This window comes from Scyliorhinus canicula, chromosome 9 (genome assembly GCF_902713615.1).
Source record: "Scyliorhinus canicula chromosome 9, sScyCan1.1, whole genome shotgun sequence".
Taxonomy (NCBI): domain Eukaryota; kingdom Metazoa; phylum Chordata; class Chondrichthyes; order Carcharhiniformes; family Scyliorhinidae; genus Scyliorhinus; species Scyliorhinus canicula.
Window position 1 is genome coordinate 15155201 of NC_052154.1, and position 19808 is coordinate 15175008.

Genomic DNA, 19808 nt, shown 5'->3' on the forward strand with positions numbered 1-19808 from the left:
GCTGACCCCTCCCCCACCACCTACTTCCTGATCATTGCTATGTTCGCCGCCCAATAGTAGTTCCTGAAATTTGAAAAAACCACAGGAGAACCGTCATCTTTACCATCTGCACCCTCCCCGCCAGTGACAATGGGAGCAAAATTACACAAAGGTTTTAAGATTAGCACAGATTACAAAGTACATCTTAAACTACAATGACCTCATTAACACAAAAAGTCACTTTTAAGCACACAAGATGACTATGGTAAGAAACACTCCTTTCTGAACCCAAGTGAATGTCTGTGGATTTCTCCTCAAAATCCCCCCAGATGATTCTTATATCGTGAGCCACCTTATTTCACTGAACTCCGGCTTCCTTACGAGTAGTTTGAAATTCCGCTTTCAAAATTCACACTTTTGAATCTTCTTTTAAATTATGCTTTCTCATCTGCTTCCATCCAGGTTTTGCTTTCAGGTTTTATACCTCTCCCTTCAGGTTTCCTTTGTCTTAAATAAAGGCTTTCACACAAACTTCGAGGTCCAGCCACCGATTTCCACAATTATTTCAAATAATGTCGCCCAAACTGTAGCAATTTCTCACAAACTTTAGCACTGCACCGGATATCTTTCTAGCTTCTCACAATCCAATATCTTTTCATCTCTGTAACTTTACTGAACAGTAATCTGTTCCCAGTTTCCTCTGTTCCGTTAACTTCAGACTTCTTGGCAAATTCACTTCATTTCTCTAGTTTCCTTGACTAGCTGGACTAGGTTTCTAGCATTTGTTTTCTTAACCATAGTATGGCTTTTCTTATCACAGGGCTGAGAGGGAGATGCTCCTTCTTTAGCCTTCTAAAATCAACTGCTTCTGGCAGAGCTGCAAGAGCTGCCTTCTTTCACACTGCCTATCTCCAATTGCAATCAAATTAGCGAAACGAAAACTCAAAAGGTTCCCTACCTTACAAGGCCCTAGTTGCTAAGCAGCTACTGCTGGTTTATTTACTCTTTACACTGTAGCCCTCTCTAAGCACAAGTGGCACAGTTGGAACTTAACCAACCTCTCACATTATGACTCACACTACAGATTATACTCTTCCAGGCACAGAAACATTAAATTCAATCGCTTATAACTATACTTTATTTCTAATATTTCTAATATAAATCCCTGAAAACTACCTTTATTTTCCTAACAATATGCACCCAACATCATCTTAGCTGTTTGTGTCAAGATGGAGCCCAAAGAACATTATTCCCCAACAAATTAACAAAGGAACTGCAATTTGGTGAGCCCCATCTTGGAATTTTTGTAATGCATTAAGAAACAAAACAGCACAAGACTCCAAACGCAACAAGAGTCATGAGGATGGTCGGTCCAAGCAATGCCATGATTTATGCTGCTCAAGTCGAGGCTTATTGGTCAGGTTGAGGATGATCTTATTCTGTCTCACTTCAGCTCGGATGCTGGGTGCAAAAAAAATTGAAGATTGATATTATTAAAATGACACAAACAGTGGTCCACTGTTCACAAAAGGACAGTGTCTCTTGGAAGTTAAGGGAATTATGATGGTTAGCTATAATCTCACCAGGACGGGATTCTCCGACCCCCCACCAGGTCGGAGAATCGCCCGGAGCCGGCGTCAATCCCGCTCCGCCGTGTCCCGAATTCTCTGCCCCCCCCCCCCCCCCCCAAGATTTGGCGGGGGGGGGGGGGGGGCGCCACGCCGGTCCCCCCGCAGCGATTCTCCAGCCCACGATGGGCCGAAGTCCCACCGCTGACAGGTCTCTCCCGCCGGCATGGATTAAACCACCCACCTGACCGGCGAGATTGGCGGCGTAGGCGGGCGCCAGGGTCCGGGGGGGGGGGGGGGGGATCTGACCTCCGGGGGGCCCCCACGGTGGCCTGGCCTGCGATCGGGGCCCACCGATCGCGGGCGGGCCAGTGCCGTGGCGGAACTCTTTTTCTTCCGCCTTCGCCATGGTCTTTACCATGGCGGAGGCGGAAGAGACCCCCTCCCCTGCGCATGCGCTGGTATGACGCCAGCAGCCGCTGACGCTCCGGCACATGCGCGGACGTATGCCGGCTGGCGAAGTCCTTTCAGCCCCGGCGGACGTGGCGCCAAAGGCCGTTCACGCCAGCCGGCAGAGCGGGAACCACTCCGGCGTGGGCCTAGTCCCTCAATGTGAGGGCTTGGCCCCTAAAGGTGCGGAGATATCCGCACCTTTGGGGCAGCCCGATGCCGGAGTGGTTCACGCCACTCCAACACGCCGGGACCCCCCCCGCCCCGCCAGGTAGGGTGAATCCTGGCCCATATCTTTACAAATTAGTGACAGAAAAAGTAATTGTCCACAAAGCTCCATATTACAAAAATCCAGTCACTCATTCTGGTTTCTGATGAACCACAACCAAAATAATATATAAATGTGCACTTATAAGCATATAACATTTTCAATTGAAACCTCACTACATTATTCAGAGAATAGCTTGAAATACCACTCCTACTTAAAATCTTTATTTTTATTTTAAGCATGTAGGTTCCTCAATGTTTAGACATAAAAAGTATTGATGGGGGGAAAAAGACATTTGTAAATTTGTCATTAAAATTTGCTTGTCTGTAGAAATCACATCACAATTTTTTATTGGGCTTTCATAATTATTCCGATTCTGTATGCAATATTTCCATTCATACTAAATTCCCCAAACTATAGTTGATCGAGCAGAACTTTCATGATTTTCCAATTCAATAAAATCTTCATAAAACCTAATTAAATTTATTGAATACAGACTTCAAGAAAAGCCTTGAAATATCATCGATCTACACGGAAACTCCTGAAATGCATTTTGCTATACATGAAACAGCTTGCAACATTTAGACTTCTATGGCAGTGTTTTGCAAATGTTTTTTCTGGCAACCTATTTTTACCAACTATTTTTACGCCAGCCGGCCTTTGCGACCCACCATTTGCTCTTATCTCTCACCTTTAATGTGAGAGGTGAGCCTGCTTGGTCCTCACGACCTCACTCCAATCAGGTTCACGGGAGGAGGAGGCTATGCGCATATCGGGTGCCGGATTCAGCCGATTCCTTTGTACCGTCTTCATCTTTGTGAGGACGGAAAATCCAACCTCGCACATGTAGGTCGTTGTGAAGGCACAAGCAACAAAATGCTTGTTTTACTCAGCTCCGGATACTCCTCCGAGATGCTACTCCAGAATGCTGACAGCCTCATTGACTTATGCCGTGTTTTTAATGTGCTGTCACAGCTGATGCGCAGAAATTAAGTTTCTTTATTTGGAGTCAGCTACAAGTTAACAACTGACTCTGGGCCTCAAACTCAAAGGGATTTTTCACCCACCTCTTCTCTCAAAATCTTTAACTTCTCCTCTGGAAAGTAACGACCAAAATTGTTGATCAGCGCAGACAGATGCAACTGAATAAGGCTTGTCGATGTGCCGTAGCAATGTGGTGAACATGTAGTAATTTTGGCCTCGCACTCACAATTGCCAAACTTTCAATGTCTTTTGGAAAGCTTTGGTGTCTTCACAGTGCCAAAAGCAATCAGCATCCTTCCCTTGCAATTTGAGGTTCAGTTCATTTAGAATTGAAAAGATGTCTGCAAGGTAAGACATAGTTATCATCCAAGTTTCACCAGCAAACGAATCAGCCAGAGAGGACAATTTCTCGAGGAAAGCATGGATTTCGTACCTCAGTTCATAAACTCCAAGTAGCACCCGATCCCTTGACAGCCAACGTACTTCTGTGTGCAACAATAAATGTGTGCGCTCGGCGCCCATGTCGAAACACAGTGTGTCATAAAGTCTGGTATTGAGTGCGCTGCATTTAATGAAATTCACAACTTTCACAATTCATTTCAACACCACTTCAAGATCGGATGGAAATCCTTTCGATGCCAGTGCCTCACGGTGAATAAACAATGATTCCAAACAATGTCCTGACCAGCTGGCTCCTTAATGCTGACTATAACTCTGCTGTTTTTCCAAGTCATGTTGGCTGCTCCATCACTTGTGATTCCTCTGCAACGAAACCAGTCGAGCCCGTACTTTTGAACCACAAAACTATTCAATGCTTCAAAAAATCTCTGCGCCAGTCATGTGGGTTGGTATTGTCAGGTAGCACAGCAAATTCTTTGTGCCTAACGTAAATTAGCAAGGTTGCACAATCTGAAATGTCTGTACTTTCATCTTGTTGTATTGAGAACACTGCGCTGATTTTAAACAAGAAATAAGCTGGGCTTCTAAATTCTCAGCAAAATCACAAATTCAGCGAGCCACTGTTATCACTAAGTGGGATATATTTCACTTTTTCAATTAACCTCTCATCTATGACTGTACAAACTATATCTAATACTGCAGAGAGATTTAATCTCTCTGCTAGTTTCTCTTTAACTAAACGGTAAGCTACCATGTAAGAGGCTACTTGTAACATTTCTGCTGAAGACTTCAGCTGACGATTAAAGTTCTCGTTGCATCCTTTGAAAAAAATCAAGAGGTTTGTCCTCAAACTCGACATGCTTAGTCTCCAAATGCCTTTGAAGTTTTGAGGGTTTTAAAATTTCATTTGCCAGTTCTTCCCTGCATATAACACACATGGAGCTGGATTCTCCGCCCCGCCAAATTTCTGGTTCACCCCGCTGGCGGGATGCTCCGTTACACCGGCTGGTCAATGGGGTTTTCCATTGTGGGGCAGCCCCGCACTGTCGGGAAACCCCAGGCTGCCGGCAAAATGGAGCATCCCGCCAGCGGAGAATGCAGCCCATGGGCTTTGCATCCCGATTTGCATTGGCACAATTAATACATCCATACCTTAAAAAAATCGTCTTTGTACATCTTTGAGCCTGATTTCAGCTACTTCCTAATTGGCTCTTCACCAAAGGCCCTGGAGCTCACACCACAACTGCTTTGTCCTGCTGTGGATTCTCCTGAGCCATTCTCACCAGCAGGTTTAGTTGTGAGATCCTGGCCTGTTTGTTTCTGGCCCTCTCTTCCTTATTACAAAACAATCCAGTTTAAATTTTACTTGTTTTTTTTTAAAAATGTTTTCCTGCGCCAGCACACTGGGTTCCGTGCATGCGCACTAATGAGCGGGCATGCATGCGCAGTGTGCCCGCATTTTTTTATCTGGTCGCGGCCGTCATTTTTAAAGCCGCTCACAACCAGCACTTTTAAAAGCCAGCGGCTATTGTGAGTGAATTCCCGCGATCGGGAACGCCATGATGGACGGATCCGCAACCCTCCCGCGGGTCATGATGCCCACTTTGAAAATACCTGTTCTAAGGTATCAGTGATCACTACCACTTGTCCTATGTCGCAAGTTCTACACTTCATGACTGTGAATAAAAAATATTATTAATGACACATCACAAAAAGGGTTCTAGTTTTTTAAAATGTGGTATAAAATACACACCTCCAGCTACACGTTTCTTTTTTCCTGTTTTTGGGTGGTCCCATTGGGTCTTCAGCTCAATGTGACTATTGGATAAAGAGAAAATAAGTTCATTTATTTGCCTTCAATTCTTTACTGGTGCATCTATTTCCAAATTAAAAACAAAATTTGTATACAATTGTAAAAGAGAAAGACAAAACAATATAAGCATTGCAAAGAAAATTTGATGACGGTAAAATTGTAAAAAGAAAACATACTGCAAGCAAAGACACTTTACTTAAGGAAGACATTGCTTTTAATGTTACTTTATAAAAGATGTAAAAACTCAAAATGATATCCTCAATATCGAATGCCCAGCACAAGAGGCTACCAAATCAACAGGTAAAGTACAGACATCAAACGCTTACTCTAACACACGCTGTACATTACAATGGTCCAACCAAATTGGCAGGTGAGAGACTGGGAGTGCTGGGAGAAGGCAAAAAAAAGGAGAAATGAGGGAGGGGAAGCATTTGATGGTGGTTTTACGGGATTCAATAATTACTTGGAAAAGCTATTGACATTAAAAACCTGCCTCAATTTAGTCCTTGGACATGACAGTTTTAGATTAAATGACTAAACCTTGGACAGAATGAAAGCATACAATTCTGAGACGTTGTTTCCCCAACAGGAAAATCTAGAAGTCAGCCATTTAGAAGTTAGATGAAAAAACGTTTCTTCACTCAAGAGGATTTTATATCTTTGAATTTTTGACCCTTGAGAGCTGCAAGTGCTCAGTTGTTGCATACGTTAAATTATGTGATTGACAGCTTTTTGGATATTACAGAAATCAAGGGATTATGAGATATGGTGGTAGAGTTGAGATTGGGGATCAGCCAGGATCATTTTGAATGACAGGGGGCCACATGTCCTACTCCGTTCCTATGACATGAAAACGAGTGGGGTAGGAAGCCGAAATAAGAACTCTCCAATCTAAGAGATGGGTTTTTAAAAGGTACAGAAAGTAGAGAGGGAGCCAAACAAACAATGATCCAGGATGAGAATTCCATGGGCCAAACTCTTAAGTGACTGGTTGCATGAATGGCCTACTAAAGTGGAGTGCATGAGAAACAAGTAGAAATCTGGGGTCAGGGAGGGGTGGAGGAGTTTAGGCAAGAAAATATGACCAAATCAAAAGGCAATAATGGAATTGAATAGACCGTACTTTGAGAAAGCCATTACATGGCCAGCTCTCACACGGAACCTGCAAGGAGAGAGAAATCAAGGCAGATAAAGAAACACAAAGAGGATGGATACAGAAAAGGAGATGAGAGCCGAGGGCTATATTTGACAACAACTGCAGTGTTTGGCCCAAGGCAGGATTAAATGGAGAGAATATGTCCATGGCCTGTGCGCTGTCAAGGAGAGCTCATAGAATTTACAGTGCAGGAGGCCATTTGGCCCATCAAATCAGCACCAAGTCACTGAAAGAGCACCCTACTTAAGCCCACGCCTCTACCCTATCCCTGTAACCCCACCTAGCCTTTTGGTCACTAAGGGGCAATTTAGCATGGTCAATCCTCCTAACCTGCACATCTTTGGACTGTGGGAGGACACTCAGGAGCACCCGGAGGAAACACACACAGACATGGGGAGAAAGTGCAAACTCCACACAGAGTCAACCGAGGCCGGAATTGAACCGGGGCCCCTGGAGTTGTGAGCAGCAGTGCTAACCACTGTGCCTCCCCAAAGGCTAAAGTGAAAAAGATGGCAAAAAAAAGTGGGTGAATAGGAAAATTAAATTTGGGATCTTGAAGTTGATTTGCTGTGGCACAGGAATCTAGTAGATCCCAACAATGACAAAGTGATGAAACAGTGGGCCTTTCCACAGGAGATGATGCTGCTGAATTAGTTAAAGTTCTCAAGATATGGAGTAGAGGCATCTGACAAGTTATCAGTAGCAAAGGATTTTATCAGTAATATAATATTTTATCTGCAACAGAAATTGTTAGAAATTGTAAATAACAAGTACTTTTCTGTGACAAGGTTGCGATTCTCACTGACAATAGTGCTTGCTGGTGGCTAGGTACCCATCAGGAAATCTGAAACATAATCAGAGGAACATTTGGCTGTTCTACTAAATAACTTGCACAGAAGTTATTCAGTAATTCAGTGTTCCACATACTTACAAATCTAAACAGACACATTTTAAGTATGCTGTCTTGCATCTATACAGATGTGGCTCCATGGAAGAGAGCACTGCGGAAGGAGGAATATTACACTGGAAATGAAATAAAATACAATAGCTTCTTTGGAGGGTACTTAGGTCAAGGCTTGTGTTCTCACATTGCTCCAAATGTCAATACTGTGCTGATTTCACCAATCAGAGTACTGATCATGGAAGGAGCTGAATGTTTATAAATAGAAATGCCAAACTTAGAAACAATTATAGATTTTTTAATCCTATCTTTAGTACTTCAATCCGTTTGGATGACAATTTAATTTTACAATTATCTGCAACATGCTGAAGCTTACCATTCTTAATACAGTATTTGGAAAATGGGTCGAATAACACATTTCATTTTTAAAAAACTTTTTAATGAACATGAGCACCCAAAGAAATTTTTGGCGAAAAATCGAGTATTCGAGTGATAAACACCTAGAATTTAGAATATAATTAAAATAACACATTTGAAGTGATCTCTTCTTATATGCATTGACAAGTACAACCAGTTTCCCTCGGGTGGTGCATGACATAATCAGCCTCCGATAAAGTTTGATCAAGGTGAAGGTTCTCTTTGCTGAATTACATTTTAGAAGCAATTAGCTAGCTCTGATAAGAGGGCCAAGTGTTGCAGAAACAGAAACACTTGCTTTGTTTTACCCATGCAAACTTGGCCACAGTTGAAATTTAAACATGAGCAAAGTGTTGAAAGTCGAAGACATGCTACACATATAAAGGCTTTGAAAAGAGCAAGCAAAAAAATTAACAGACTTTTTTTTCCTTCTTTTCCAATGGTGTCCCTTTCACCCCCTCTAAAAAGGTGAATGACTGGAGCAGAGGTACAGTTCTACAGAGTGACAGCCATCATTTGTGCTGTGGATTTCAGATACCTCTCAGCAATGGTTGATGGAAAATAAACCCCTTGTGCAGCCAATTAGATAGCCATAACAAGGTACAGGGAATCATCACCTTCACTAAAAATTCAATAGTTGCACCGTAAGAGATTCATGTAGGTCTGTCTTACAAAGTCAAGGATTCCCACAGGGGTGGCAGAGGTTAAGAAGCTGCAAGATCTCAAATGCACATTGAACCCCAGCAAGCAAGCTGCTAGATCTCAAATTCACACTAAGCCTCAGCAAGCTGTGCACAGGAGGAGGCAGGTAAAGGTGGATGGACCCCAGGGAGGGGAGGCAGATTGTTGGATAAATACAAACAAACCCAGGAGAGTTTGCAAGTTGGACTGAACAGCACCAGTGGGCGGCATGGTAGCACAATGGTTAGCACCGTTGCTTCAAAGCTCTCGGGTCCCGGGTTCCATTCCCGGCTTGGGTCACTGTGCGGAGTCTGCACGTTCTCCCCGTGTCTGCGTGGGTATCCTCTGGTTGCCTCCCACAAGTCCCGAAAGACGTGCTTGTTAGGTGAATTGGACATTCTGAATTCTCCCTCCGTGTACCCAAACAGGTGCCGGAGTGTGGCGACTAGGTGATTTTCACAGTAACTTCATTACGGTGTTAATGTCAGCCTACTTATGACAATAATAAAGATTATTAGATTAATCCACAACCCATGTGCACAGGAATAATGCCGAATTACTCTTTTTAAAAATGTGGGTCGGGCCAATGAAGTCCTGTGCTTTTGTGAAACAAAAACTGCAAGGGAGAGAGAGAGAGGAAAGAAAGCAGCACTGATTTAACAAGTTTTGATTCGATGCATCCCATTCGAAAGACACAAATAATTTCTATCTGCAGAAGCCTGGCTGCACAAGTGGCTGCATCCGAGAGACAGGGCATCCACATGGCAGAAAGAAACTTGTGAGCAACTCATCCCAGTCAGTCACATTCCTGGGCATTTGCTTTAAACATGGACCAAGAGTGGGGAATTGGACTGGAGAAAGTTTCAGCAATGCCTCCTCCCCAGGCGGTTTGACAGTTAGCTCGCTTGCCCAGGGCTTTCTTGTTAAATTTTGCAGTTTTGCTTCCCCCACCCAAACCAAAAAAAATCATCCCTCATATTTATTATTGCTGTCGTTATTTTCCCCTTACTTGGCGTAGTAAACCCAGCCGTCTTTAGTGGTGCGCTCCTCCCAGCCGGGAGGCAGTTCGTCCTCGCTGTCAGTGTCGTCCAGCCCCGCGTACCTCAGCGCAGACATCGCTCGCGCGACAAACCGTCCGACCCACCGGCCCGCGCCGACTGTTTACCTACCTCACTTCCGCCTGCCCGACCGGAAACACCACCCGCGGCGCCTGCGCACGGGCGCCCCGCCGCCGCCTGGCCCGCTGGGAGTTGTAGTCAGGTCGACCCGCCCACGCCGTGCAGGGGCTGACCGAGAAGCATTATTTGGGGTGGGGGTGTTTTGGGGGTGTTTTGGGGGTGTTCCCCCCCCCCCCCCCCAGGCAGGTGAAAGCAAAGTGCGTTGCGAATTGCTGGGGATGCTCAGCAGGTCTGTGGAGACAGAGAAACAGGAGTTAACGTTTCACAGAATCGGTGCAGAGTGAGGCCATTCGGCCCGTCGAGTGAGCACCGGCCCTGCGAAAGAGCAACCGACCCAGGCCCACTCCCCCCGCCCTAACCCCACCTAACCTTTGGACACTAAGGGGCGATTTAGCGTGACCAATCCACCTGACCTGGAGCACGGTAGCATTGTGGTTAGCACAATTGCTTCACAGATCCAGAGTCCCAGGTTCGATTCCCGGCTTGGGTCACTGTCTGTGCGGAGTCTGCACATCCTCCCTGTGTGTGTGTGTGGGTTTCCTCCGGGTGCTCCGGTTTCCTCCCTCAGTCCAAAGATGTGCGGGTTAGGTGGATTGGCAATGCTAAAATTGTCCTTAGTGTCCAAAATTGCCCTCAGTGTTGGATGGGGATAGGGTGGAGGTGTGGGCTTGGGTAGGGTGCTCTTTCCAAGAGCCTCGAATGGCCTCCTGCACTGTAAATTCTATGATGATAACCTGCACATCCCTGGACTATAAGGGGCAATTTTTTATCACGGCCAATCCACCTAACCTGCACATCTTTGGACCAAGGGAGGAAACCCACGTAAACACGGCGAGAACATGCACATTCAGCGCAGACAGTCACCCGAGGTCGGAATCGAACACAGGTCCTTGAGACTTGGAGGCAGCAGTGCCAATAGGACTCTTTTTGGGTACTTTAGGATATTCTTGCTAATGTAAATGGATGAAAGTAAAATACAGCTGGAATTCGGAGCAGGATGCTGGATTACGTTGCCAAATATGTTTGAATTCGTGGAGGTTTCAATATCTCACTTGACCTCACAGAAGGAGGGAGCACAGATAGTTTGGGTGGTTGTAGGGCCAGAGGAAGGTAGTGAGGGGAGAGGCCATGGAAGGACTTGAGAAGGAAAATCAGCCAATGTGGGCCAAGAAGAGGAATGTGAAATGGACTTGGTGCAAGATAAGTCATGGCAGCAGGGTTTTGGATGACAAGTTAACGGAGGATACAACATGGGAGTCTAGCTAGGTGTGCGAGGACTGTCAAGACTAGAGGTAACAAAGGCATAGATGTTGGTTTCAGCAGCAGAGGCAAGGGGAATAGTCAGGCAATGTTACAGAGTTAGAAATAGGCAGTTTTGGGAGATAGCCTGTGTGTGGTCAGAAGCTCATTTTATGGTCAAATATGGACATAATTTTTGTGAACTGAACCAAAAAACAGTTGCTAGGAAGAAGAATGAAATTGGTAGCTGGGAAACTAACTTTGTGGCGCAACCAAAGACCTTGATCTTCTCAATAGTATTAAAGAGGTTACTGTTCAGCCAGTACTGGATGTCAGACAAGTTGTCTGATAATTTCCAAGACAGTAGAGGTCAGATACCTGGTGGTGAAATAATGCTGAGTGTCATATCGGAGTACAAGTTGTAAATGGGGAAATGCTTAGGAAATCAGAAGCACAAAGGGACATGGGAGTCCTTGTTCAAGATTTTCTTAGGTTAATGTGTAAGTTCAGTCGGCAGTTAGGAAGGCAAATGCAAAGTTAGCATTCATGTCGAGAGGGCTAGAACACAAGATTCTAGATTGGTTCGATTCTAGATTGGTTCGATTCCCGGCTGGGTCACTGTCTGTGCGGAGTCTGCACGTCCTCCCCGTGTGTGCGTGGGTTTCCTCCGGGTGCTCCGGTTTCCTCCCACAGTCCAAAGATGTGCGGGTTAGGTGGATTGGCCTTGCTAAATTGCCCGTAGTGTCCTAAAAAAAAAGTAAGGTTAAGGGGGGGGGGGGGGGGGTTGTTGGGTTACGGGTATAGGGTGGATACGTGGGTTTGAGTAGGGTGATCATGGCTCAGCACAACATCGAGGGCCGAAGGGCCTGTTCTGTGCTGTACTGTTCTATGTTCTAAGAGCAGGGATGTACTTCTGAGGCTGTATAAGGCTCTGGTCAGATCCCATTTGGAGTATTGTGAGCAGTTTTGGGCCCTGTATCTAAGGAAGGATGTTCTGGCCCTGGAAAGCTTCCAGAGTAGTTTCACAAGAATGATCCCTGGAATGAAGAGCTTGTCATATGAGGAACGGTTGAGGACTCTGGGTCTGTACTCATTGGAGTTTAGAAGGATGAGAGGGGATCTTATTGAAACTTACAGGATACTGCGAGTACTGGATAGAGTGGACGTGGAGAGGATGTTTCCACTTGTAGGAAAAACTAGAAGCAGAGGGCACAATCTCAGACTAAAGGTACGATCCATTAAGACAGACATGAGGAGGACTTTTTTCAGCCAGAGGGTGGTGAATCTGTGGAACTCTTTGCCGCAGAAGCCTGTGGAGACCAAATCACTGAGTATCTTTAAGACAGAGATAGATAGGTTCTTGATTAATAAGGGGATCAGTGGTTATGGGGAGAAGGCAGGAGAATGGAGATGCGAAAAATATCAGCCATGATTGAATGGTGGAGCAGACTCGATGGGCCGGGTGGCCTAATTTTGCTCCTATGTTTTACGGAAAGTAATGCTGTGTTTCAGGATGATGTCACTGAGGAGCAACATATAGATGAGAAATAGAAGCAACAAAAAAGGCAGCAAATGTTACAACACAACCAAAATGTTATTGGCACTAAGACATATGGTGGCACTGACCGCATTGGTTAATTCCACAAACAAATTATCTTGCTTTCTTTGTGGTTTTCCTCATATAAACATTTTCTAAGCTAGTCTATTTTGTCCTTTAAATAACATTTTGAAATGAAATGTTTATTACAGTTTTCTTTTGTAGTGCGCACATATATAATATACCTTGCCCTCAGGTGACAAGAAGTCAAAGTAAACAACAGCAGCCTTCTCCTGAACCAAAGTCAAAAATATGGCTTAACAAGCCCCTGGAGAACAATATCTGAAACATAGGCAGCAACAACTCACCTGGAAGAACACAAGGGATACAGAAGGCTGACAGAGGAGAGAAACCCTTGCTGTAGAGCAAGAAAGAAAATCAACAAAATAAATATAAACAAGCGGTGCTGTTTTTGATCCATGGGACAAGGGGTAAAATGTTTCTGTATGCCAAGTATATTCCCTCACCCTTTCAACAGAGCTTGGATTCAGAAAGGGAATTCTAAAGAGTGGGATCAAGTAGCTGAAGACATTGATGGGGCAAAGGGATCGGAATGACATACAAACAAGACAATCAGAGATATAGAGTATATATGGGGTCTGTAGAAAATTGGCAAGATAATAAGGTCCCTTTCGGATGTAAACACCAGAATGAGAACCTTTTTAAGTGGGAAACCAGATAGTATATCAGTTAGAATGGTTGCAATGAACAAATGTGACTTGGTGTGGGGTGGGATACAATTGAGGCAACTGAGTTTTAGAAAAACTGAAATTTATGGATGGTTTCCTGCAAAGCGAGGAGCAGCAGCAGTAACACAGTGAATGGCAAGAACACCAAGGGAGTAGCGCGCAGCCAGTTGTAGTCTGATAACTGTACATGGAGAGACCAGAAAAGCCTGATGGTTAAAAAGGCCAATTCAGCATAAGAATTGTGGGAGCAGCATAAACTACTGTGATCTACAGCAAAGAACAGTGTGCAGCCACAGAGTGGACACGGGAACTGATTGGGCAGTCACCTCATGCGAGACATGGCTGTTGTTATGCCTCAGGTGGACAGTGATTGAACACTCCCATATGAGTGTAGTGCTGAGAACATAAGAACAAGGAGTGGGAGTACACAATTCAGGCCCTCGAGCCCGCCCCATCATTCAATACGATTCATGGCTGATCTCTCCACCTCAACTCCACTTTCCTGCCCATTCTCCATACCCCTTCAACTCATTACTAATTAAAAATCTATCTCCTTAAATTTACTCCATGTCTCGTCATCCACCGCGCTCAGGTAGCGAATTCCACAGATTCACAACCCTTTGAGAGAAGTAATTTATTCTCATCTCTGTCTTAAATCTGCTACCCCTTATCTCATTCAAGATTGCCTCACAAGAGGCAACATTTGCTCTACGTTTATTTTGTCAATACTTTTACCATCTTATATACCTCTCATTCTTCTAAACTTGAGAGTATAGGCCTAAACTGCTCAATCTCTCTTCATAAGACAAACATCTCACCTCTGGAATCAATCTAGTGATCCTCCTCGGAACTGCCTCAAATAAGGAAACCAAAACTGTACACAGTACTCCAGGTGCGGTGTAAGAGTACAGTAAAGGAGATTATTGTACGATAATTTGAGAATCTGAGGGTCTTTGTCCGCAATGTCAGTTGACCCAAGTCTGAGGTGCAACACAGTAAACAGCTGAGTGAAAGCAGTGCAATTTACAATTTACGAAAGGAACATAGGAACAGGAAGAAGCCATTTAGTCTTCGAGCCTGGTCCACCATTCAATGAAATCATAGCTAATCTGCAATCTAATTCCATGCCCCTTAATATGGTTTGGCTATAAAAAGTATAGCAATCTCAGTTTAAAAATTGACAACTGTTCCAGCACCAATTGATGTTTGCGGAAGAGAGTTCCAAGCTTTCAGCACCCATCATTTGAAGAAGTATTTCCTAATTTCTCTCCTGAAAGTTCCAGCTTGAGTTTTTTGACTCTGCTCCCTGGTCCATGACCTCCCCAATCAATAGAAGTAGTTTCTCCCCAACTAACCTTTCTGTTCCCTTAATTTCTTGAAGAATTCAATCAAATCCTTCAAAATTGAAGGGAGCACAACCCTAATTTGCATAATCTCTGTTCTTTGCTTAACTCCTGAGGGTTCACATCTCATCCTTGTAAATCCATGGTGCACTCTTTAGCAAGGCCAATATATCCTTCCTAAGGCTTAGTGAACAGATCAGCTCGCAACACTCCAGGTGTGATCTAACCAGAGCTTTGTATAGCTGAAAATTGGCATTGACTCCCTTATACTCTATTCCTCTAGCTATAAAGACCAACACTGTTAGCCTCCCTCCCAAGTTGCTTTCGACTGTTGCTGTTTCTAGCTTTACATCATTCAGCAATCTATTCAGCTTACCAAGTAAGAAAAACCCTTACAAAAGGCATTTTCAAAAAATAGCGTCACAATGAAAACTTTTTATTCAAAATGACTGGAACTTTGTGTTTTTGCTTTAAGTATAAGTAAATGGAGTGAGCAGAATAGGTTGGGGTTGCATGAACCTAATATAAACATACTTTTAAGCAAACCTAATACCATCAGCAAATAACATCCCTTTAACCTTGTCCTGGACATTCAGTGACTGACCATCACAAGCAGCTCGGCAGGCCCAGACTCACACAGATTACTCTTGCTGTGTCCAAAGTGGATGACCTCATGTGTTGACATTGAAAACTATTTCCCACAGTTTTGCCTATTTACTTAATCTATTAATATCTCTATAACTTTATACTTCCATCTACACTGCAAAAAGTAACATCTATATTTTCATCATTGGCAAATAGGGCTGGGGGGCCTTTTCGAGAGAACACTGATGCTCAGGCGGTCACAGCTCTGAGCACCCCTGACCTTCCTCCTCACCCCAGCCCTGTCTGCAGGCAACTGCCTCCAGGTCAAGAGGCACTTCCGGTTCCGCCTAGCAACCGGCCGTTGTTACTCGGAGTGTCGTTCGTGGCTGGGACTTGGCAAGGAGACGATGGTAAACAAAAACAGAGGGAATATATATATATATATGTATGTGTGGTTATTAATTAAGGGTGGTATAGATTGATGAGGGGTTAGCGGTGCGTGAGTGCCAATCCGCCCTCTTCCCCGGTCAGGATCGGGGACTCTGAGGCCGGACGGGTAACAGTGAGTCAGGGCCTCGGGTTGGCTTCAAGCCGGCGTTTCTTTTCGTGTCGTGTCCGTGCGAACCCGACCTGTCCTGCTGAAGTTATCTCGTCGCTTTTCTCTAGCCAGCACTCTGAGTGATTGAAAACAGAAAGTGCTGGGGAAGCATCAGCAGGTTTGTCTGCAGTGGGGGTGGGGGACATACATGGAAACGCTGAAAATAGAAGTAGGAAGAGGCCATTCGGTCCTTCGAGCCATTCATTATGATCATGGCTGATCATCAAGTTAAATACCCTGTTCCAGCCTTCACCCCATATCCCTTGATCCCTTTAGGCCTAAGAGCGTTATCTAATTCCTTCTTGAAGTCACTCAATGCTTCAGCCTCAGCTACTTTCTGTGGCAGCGAATTCCACAGATTCACCACTCTCTGGGGGAAGACATCTCTCCTCACCTCAGTCCCGAAAGATTTACTCCTTATCCTCAAACAATGACCCCTAGTTTTAGCATTCAGGGTGAGAGGGCTAGAATACAAGAGCAGGGCTGCACACCTGAGGCTGTATAAGGTGCTGTTCAGACCCCATTTGGAGTATCGTGAGCAATTTCGGGCTCCCCATCTAAGGAAGATGTGCTGGCCTTGGAAATGGTCCAGAGGAGGTTCACAAAAATGATCCCTGGAATGAAGAGCTTGTCATATGAGGAACGGCTGATGACTCTGGGTCATTGGAGTTTAGAAGGATGAGGGGGGATCTTATTGAAACTTACAGGATACTGAGAGGCCTAAATAGAATGGATGTGGAGAGGATGTTTCCACTAGTCGGAAAAACTAACCCGAGGCCACAGCCTCAGACTGAAGGGATGATCCTTTAAAACTGAGATGAGGAGGAATTTCTTTAACCAGAGAGCAGGAGAATGGGGATGGGAAACATATCAGGCATGATTAAATGGCAGAGTAGACTTGATAGGCCAAATGACCTAATTCTGCTCCCATGTCTGGACTCTCCCACCATCAGGAACATTCTTGCTGAATCTACCCTGTCTAATCCTGTTAGAATTTTTAAGTTTCCATGAGATCCCCACTCACTCTTCTGAGCTCCAATGAATATAATCCTAAACGATTTAGTCTCCCCTCATATGAACGATTTAGTCTCCCCTCATATGACAGTCCCGCCATTCCAGGAATCAGCCTAGTAAACCTTCGCTGCACTCCCACCATAGCAAGAAGAAGAGTTAACGTTTCGGGTCCAGGTGACCTTCAGAGCTCAGAAAAATGATTTTTTTTTGGGATAAATTTAGAGTACCCAATTCTTTTTTTCCAATTAAGGAGCAATTTTAGCACGGCAAATTCACCTAACCGGCACATCTTTTTGGGTTGTGGGGGTGAGACCCACGCAAACACGGGGAGAAGGGCCGTGGCTGGGATCGAACCTGGTTCCTCGGTGCCGTGAGGCAGCAGTGCTAAGAGAGGGCAGCATGGTGGGACCCAAAACTTTATCTCTTGTTCTCTCTCTCTCTTCTCCCTGCCGCCCCCCCCCCCCCCCCCCCCATGCAGCCTGACCTGATGCTTCCCAGCACTTTCTCTGTTTTGTTCAGATTTCCACATCCTCTGTATTTTGCTTTTATGTTATTGCTCTCATTGTGATTTCTGTTTTATCTGAAATGGTTTTTTAAGGGTTCATTGAAATGAAGCCCTTAACAATTAATCTGTTTAAATCATTGAAAATGGTTGTAGGAGGTGAAATTGATGAAACATTTTTTTTATTCCTGCTTTTTGACATTTTGCCTAATTACCCTTTCAAAAAAAAAAGCTGTGTGCTTCTGTCCAGATTTCTTTTTTTTCTACAGTAAGAAATCTTACAATATTAGGTTAAAGTCCAGAAGGTTTGTTTCGAATCACTAGCTTTCGGAGCACAGCTCCTTCGTCAGGTGACTCACAACAAACCTGTTGGACTCTAAACTGGTGTTGTAAGACTTCTTACTGTGTCCACCCCAGTCCAACGCCGGCATCTCCACATCATGGCTTTTTTTCTAAACAAAGGGTTAGCTGGATCTTTGACTCGGCAATGGGGAATTGTTTTCTTTCCCTCCAGTTATGGTGGGTATGTGAGGTCACAGGACATACAATGCAGAAGGAGGCCATTCGGCCCATCAAGTCTGCACCGACCCACTTAAGCCCTCACTTCCACCCTATCCCCATAACCCAATAACCTGTACTAACCTTTTTGGTCACTAAGGGAAATTTATCATGGCCAATCCACCTAACCTGCACGTCTTTGGACTGTGGGAGGAAACCGGAGCACCCTGAGGAAACCCACGCAGTTAGTGGCAGGATTTTTGTTTTTCAGTTGTAGGGTAACCCCGAGCAGTCTGATTACAGGCATTGGCATTTCATTTATGCACTGTTTCTGGTGAGCTGAGTCATTTCAGGGTTCAGTGATGGTCATTGCTGATTGGAGTAATTTGTGGTACTGATCTAAAAGAAACATTTGTGTATTGACAAAAGTATTTCTCAGTGTTCTTGTATCAAAATGCTAAGTAATCCTATGAACAAATAATAATCTAATAATAATCTTTATTGTTTCAAGTAGTCTTTAAAAATAGCATGATATAAATAGCTACAAGAGTAGGTCATCTGATCCCTCAAGCCTGCCATGCCAAAGATCATGGCTGATCTTTGCCCAGTTTTCCATTTGAGCACCCACAACTTTCTGGTATAGAGAATTCCAAAGAATCACAGCTAGTCTTATCCCTTTATCTCTGTCTTAAATTATCTGAAACAATGCCCCCTAGTTCTAGTCTCTCCAACCAGGTGAGAAAAGAAAAGCCTTGCAGCATTCTACCTTTCAAACTCCTTCAGAATCTTAATTTTCCATGGTTCTTGTTCTTCCAAACACATTTACAGATGATACAAAGATATGTAGGGACAAGTAGTATTGAGGAAGCAGGAAGGTTGCAGAAGGACTTGGACAAGCTAGGAGAGTGGGCAAGGAAGTGGCAGATAGAATACAATGTGAGATGATACATATTGGTAGGAAGAATAGAGGCGTAGGCTATTTTCTAAATGAGCAAACGCTTTAGAATCAGAAGCACAAAGGGACTGGGGAGTTCTTGTTCAAGATTCTCCTAAATTTAACGTGCAGGTTAATTTGCAGTTGGGAAGGCAAATGCAATGTCATCATTCATGTTGCAAGGGCTAGAATACAAGAGCAGGGATGTACTGCTGAGGCTGTATAAGACTTTTGGGCCCCGTATCTAAGGAAGGGTGTGCTGGCCTTGGCGATGGTCCAGAGAAGGTTCACAAGAATGATTCCCGGAATAAAAGATTTTTCATATGAGGAATGGTTGAGGTCTCTGGGTCAGTCCAAAAGACGTGCAGGTTAGGTGGATTGGCCATTATAAATTGTTCGTAGTGACCAAAAAAAGGTTGGGAGGGGTTATTGGGTTACAGTGATAGGGTGGAAGTGAGGGCTTAAGTGGGTCAGTGCAGATTTGATGGGCCGAATGGCCTCCTGCACTGTATGTTTTATGTTTGTACTCAATGGAGTTTAGGGGATGAAGGGGGATCTTATTGAAACTTACATGGTACTGCTAGACTGAGATACAATTGACATGGAGAGAATGTTTCCACCAGGAAGAAAAACTAGAACCCGAGGCCACAGCCTCAGACTGAAGGGACGATCCTTTAAAACCGAGGTGAGGAGGGAATTCTTCAGCCAGTGGTGGAAAATCTATGGAACCCATTGCTGCAGAAGGCTGTGGTGGCTGAGTCACTGAGTATCTTTAAGACAGAGAGAGATAGGTTCTTGATTAATTCGGGGATCAGCGGTTATGGGGAGAAGGCAGGAGAATGGGGATGAGAAACATATCGGCCATGATTCAATGGCGGAGCAGACATGATGGGCCGAATGGCCTAATTCTGATATCTATATTCTACTCAATCTCTCATCACTAGGCTAGAAACAATCTAGTAATCTCAATTTAAAAAAATATATTTAATGGAATGTGCGCATTACTGGCAAGCCA

General features: G+C 44.4%; 2 protein-coding genes across 5 annotated transcripts in view; one reads left to right on the forward strand and one right to left on the reverse strand.

Annotated features, from left to right (window-relative positions):
• Nucleotides 1-9804, reverse strand: part of wwox (WW domain containing oxidoreductase) — a 1021417-nt gene extending 1011613 nt beyond the window's left edge. The window contains exons 1-2 of one of the 2 annotated variants that reach the window (XM_038806252.1): nucleotides 9786-9804; nucleotides 5402-5466 (exon numbers count right to left, since the gene is read on the reverse strand). Coding sequence is in view for 1 of the 2 variants with exons in the window: in XM_038806251.1 (XP_038662179.1) it covers nucleotides 5402-5466; nucleotides 9626-9732 (172 nt within the window). In the remaining variant the exon portion in view is untranslated. The other variant, XM_038806251.1, reaches the window with a different exon arrangement.
• Nucleotides 9805-15474: 5670 nt separating this feature from the next.
• The window catches only part of dynlrb2 (dynein light chain roadblock-type 2), a 94146-nt gene continuing 89812 nt past the window's right edge, over nucleotides 15475-19808 (forward strand). For all 3 annotated transcript variants that reach the window (XM_038806257.1, XM_038806258.1, XM_038806259.1), the window contains exon 1: nucleotides 15475-15657. In XM_038806257.1, the coding sequence (XP_038662185.1) occupies nucleotides 15655-15657 (3 nt within the window). In that variant the 5' untranslated portion in view covers nucleotides 15475-15654. The remainder of the gene's footprint in view (nucleotides 15658-19808) is intronic.